At 36.1% G+C, this 3,956-nt stretch overlaps 1 protein-coding gene across 1 annotated transcript; it reads right to left on the bottom strand.

Moving 5' to 3' along the window:
* Positions 1-372: 372 nt before the first annotated feature.
* On the bottom strand, positions 373-3,956 carry LOC127715273 (uncharacterized). The gene has a single exon (XM_052221311.1). It carries the CDS (start codon positions 3,781-3,783, stop codon positions 1,810-1,812), a length of 1,974 nt encoding a protein of 657 aa, XP_052077271.1. The 5' UTR covers positions 3,784-3,956; the 3' UTR covers positions 373-1,809.

Raw genomic sequence — 3,956 nt, 5'->3', positions numbered from 1 at the left:
GAGGGCAAAATCAGACTTTCCATTCTAAAGCAGAGTATAAAAGGTTATTTCGAACAATTTTTTATTCCGACGGATGGTGTTCCTGAAGGCTCATTTTGTGCGTCGACAGCATGAGATCTGATACTGATACATGAGAGTGGTCTCTTGTATTACCGTGTAATGACTACTTCTTTAAAACATTATGATTTAGTTTAGTTGTCTAGAAACACAAAGCCTTTATTTAACATCGTCACTATACGACATATACAATGCACGCCAACATATTTGTCGTCTCTTGCATTCTTTAATACTGGAAACGTTTTTCATTCTTACGTTTGATTTTTGACGGGAATGAAATAAATTATATTTTTTAAGATAAAAAAAATAAGAATCTTAAACTCTTGAATATTTAATTTATAGATACAAATATGCTGTTTAACGTGAAATGAGAATTATGCTTGTATATATATATAAGGTTTGATATAATGGGATTTTTTGAAATTTTAAATACTAGTAACAAGCAAATATCATGTTAATATTCGAGAAAACACGAAACTTAGGTTGCTATAGTGACAGAACGAAGTCGGTGACCCCCAATTTTATTCATCATATTGTGTTTCTAAAACCATGAAATACCTTCATACAAAATTTAAAGGAAAAATCACTGGTAGTTTGGTCTTTAACACATTGTCTGTTCCGTCCCTGAAACATGTAATGTGATGTCATGCAATGCGATGATTTTTCCAAAACTGTAGATTTTAATGTCAACACGTGTCAAATTGCCCATTATCTCAAGCATAAACTCTATTGTTTTTGAGATATTCACAACATCTTAATATCAAAGGTTATCAAGACGTCCATGCATTGACTGTTCGGTTCATCTGTTTAAATTATGTTTAAATTCGTAATCTCTTCCATCAAATACAAATCATACGGTTAAGGTGTGATTTAAAACACCCTTGGTTTAGTTGCACTATTCCAATGTCAGAGCTTACAACACGTGTATCAGGGATAACCTTCACCAGATACGCTCGAGGTCAATACATTTTGAAGCCAAATACTATAAAATGCATCGGACATCATACAAGACCAATCCACTACAGAACTAGTACTGCTTCCAATGTTTTTTATTCATAGTTCTCTATTGTTATGGGGAAATTGAACGTGTATTATGTCAACAGATTTGGTTTTTATATCTACTAACATAGACTTTTCGATGATAGTTATGAAAGTAATAATAGCTCCGACTGTAAGGTTGGTAATTTAAGGGAGTACACGTGCGCGATATCTTTTGCCGAATCGTGTATGTGCAATAAGAAAAACACACATGAATAAAAGCCAAAAGAGTATTTTCTTGAAAGGATCTTGTCACTCTTGATTCCTCAAATACCCGCGTTCCATTAATATAATTCTGCTCCTCCTAACTGCAATGCATGTATTTAATTTAGAAACAAAAATGGCACCTAATGCGTCATGCGCTTGTCAAATAAGCCTGTGCTGGAAAGTATTACCACAGCAAAATAATCTGCTTAAAATTCAGATTTATCCAAAGTCGCGTGATCGTCAAAGCAAATAAGCTAATATGAGCATAACGAAATCAGAGATAAATATTTAAACTCGATTGTACATAAAAGAACTTTCTTTTAGTATTCCCATTTAAAACATTAGTACCTATAGGTCATCATATCATTGGGTTTATAATGATGAAAAAATACATGTATGCACTTTTGTATAAACTATATAATTGTGAATACAAATGGAGACTAGATTAAATAATTATTTAACACTTTATAGTTTCCTTGACATTTGTTATCTTTAGTAAGTTTACAATCACTGACTCGTGGAAGGAGACTGTGTACCATTCTCCCCTTTTCTAGCATACTTGAATATCCATACTGTCGATTTAGTGTCACCAACCCATAAGTGTCCTTCTTTGTCCAAGGCCATTGCGTTTGGACCACGTATTCCGTCCTTCTCGGACAAGAGGAACCCGATAAACTGACCACTTAAGTCCAGTAAATGAACAGCGTGGTTACTCCAATCAGCAACTAACACGTTGCCAGACTTGTCAGCAACTACACCAAAAGGATTAAATGGTTTCTTCAAACCAATCTCGGACGGCCCACGGTAATAATGTTTAACAACACCCTGTGTAGTGAGGGTTGTTATTCTTACATTGTTTTCTTCGCGGTCGGAAACGCAAATATCACCAAGCATATTTTCATGAAGTCTATACGGTGCGCAAAATATTTCCTGGCAACCGTCTTCCTCGATTTGGTCCAGAATTTGTCCTGCTTCGTTGATTCTAATCACCATCCTTCGTGACGCTTGACCCCGTGTAGTCACATAGCTGTCTACGGCACATACTAACAGTTGATTTTTCTTTGTGAAAGTTATTCCTCCAGGATACCAATTCAGTTTAACAAAATCTTTCGGATTTAAGTCCTGGTCAAGTTTAACTAGTTTCTTTCCGTCGTAGCTAGAAATATAAACCTCGCCATTCGGACGTCCGTGGATATCATCTATTTGTATGTCCAACTTCTGTGTGCGCAGTTTTACACCTTTATTGGAAAATAGATGCATCTGGTTGGTTCCCCATCCACAACATATCCATGCTTCCTTGTCGGATATTGGCGCTATCGCATGAATTGTGTCCATAACTTCTGAAACTTTGAAACTGAACAAAAGCTGGACATCAAATTGTAAAGCTATTCTCAGGCCCCAAGGTAAGGGTAGAAATGGCATTTTGATATCCGTATCATCACAGTAACCTACCATGTCTTCCAAGCATTTGGCATCATCGGCGCCAACATGAAATGTCGTGCTTTTACAAGATTTTAGGCCTGACTGTGGAATTTCTTTATCCACATGTTTAAAACGATTTTGGACTCTTTGACACATAAGAACAACCTCTGCGTCATTTCCTAGGTTGAGTATCTCTTCAACAGAATTGTTTATAGAAGATACTGAAGTAATTGTGTGTTGTGTAACCTCTATATGTTTGTCAATGCGTTCGTTTTCACCATTTTTGTGACTTTCCACTTCCGAAACCAGATTGTTTCCAATTTTGTCAATTTGATCCTTTAAAAATTGACATCTGTTTGTAATATTTGTGATGGCCTCTTGTGAGTAACCGTCCAGCATTTTTTTACATTCTACCATTTCCTTCACGTAGTCTTGGAGGCAAGGCAGATACTCATGCATACTTTTAATCATTGGATTGACTTTCTCACGTTTTTCTTTCGCGCCTTCATGGATGCCTTTGTATTTGTGTCCCTTGTGATCTGAAACTTTAGCAACACATTCCTTACAGACAGGAATTTCGCAAAGCATGCAATAGAATTTGTTTTCCTCTTTGTGTTTTTCACAGTATGATTTGTGTGACAGTTGAGTTATACTTTTTGTCTCGGGTTTTGCCAATTTGATGACATGATGATCTCGATTACCATCCGTGTCAATATGACGGTTACTACATGTATCACAGAAATTACTTTCACATTCTAGGCAGCGATCTACAGCTTCCGTTGTCTCCGGCTTACATTTATCACAGTTTGAAAACGTTGAAAATGCAGCACTAGCCTGAATAGCCCGGATATAGTAGTTAACTTTGAAACCTTTCACTCCAGATTTTGGAATTACTATCTCCATACGACACATAGGACATGCGAATGATACTTTAGCTTCGATTTTGTTAATGTGTTTGTCTATGCATTCTCGACAGAATGAATGAAAGCACTCTAAAATCCTTGGGTCTTTATGTCTCTTACTGCACAGCATACACTGAAGAGGGTCGGCAGTAGACATTTTGAACAAGAAATCACAAAAATTAGAACTGTATGGTCCGAGATTTTGAATGTGGAACTTAGTTAAGTGTCCGGGTATTTGTCTTTTAATTCAACACTAAACACATGCGTTTAATAATCGGATATGACGAAGTTAATGAACTAAATTTGTATTATTTCCTTTATCACCATAAC

This window comes from Mytilus californianus, unplaced genomic scaffold, assembly GCF_021869535.1.
Source record: "Mytilus californianus isolate M0D057914Y unplaced genomic scaffold, xbMytCali1.0.p SCAF_9, whole genome shotgun sequence".
NCBI classification, from domain to species: domain Eukaryota; kingdom Metazoa; phylum Mollusca; class Bivalvia; order Mytilida; family Mytilidae; genus Mytilus; species Mytilus californianus.
The sequence above is the reverse complement of the archived record's forward strand: the minus strand, read 5'-3'. Positions and strand labels throughout refer to the sequence as shown.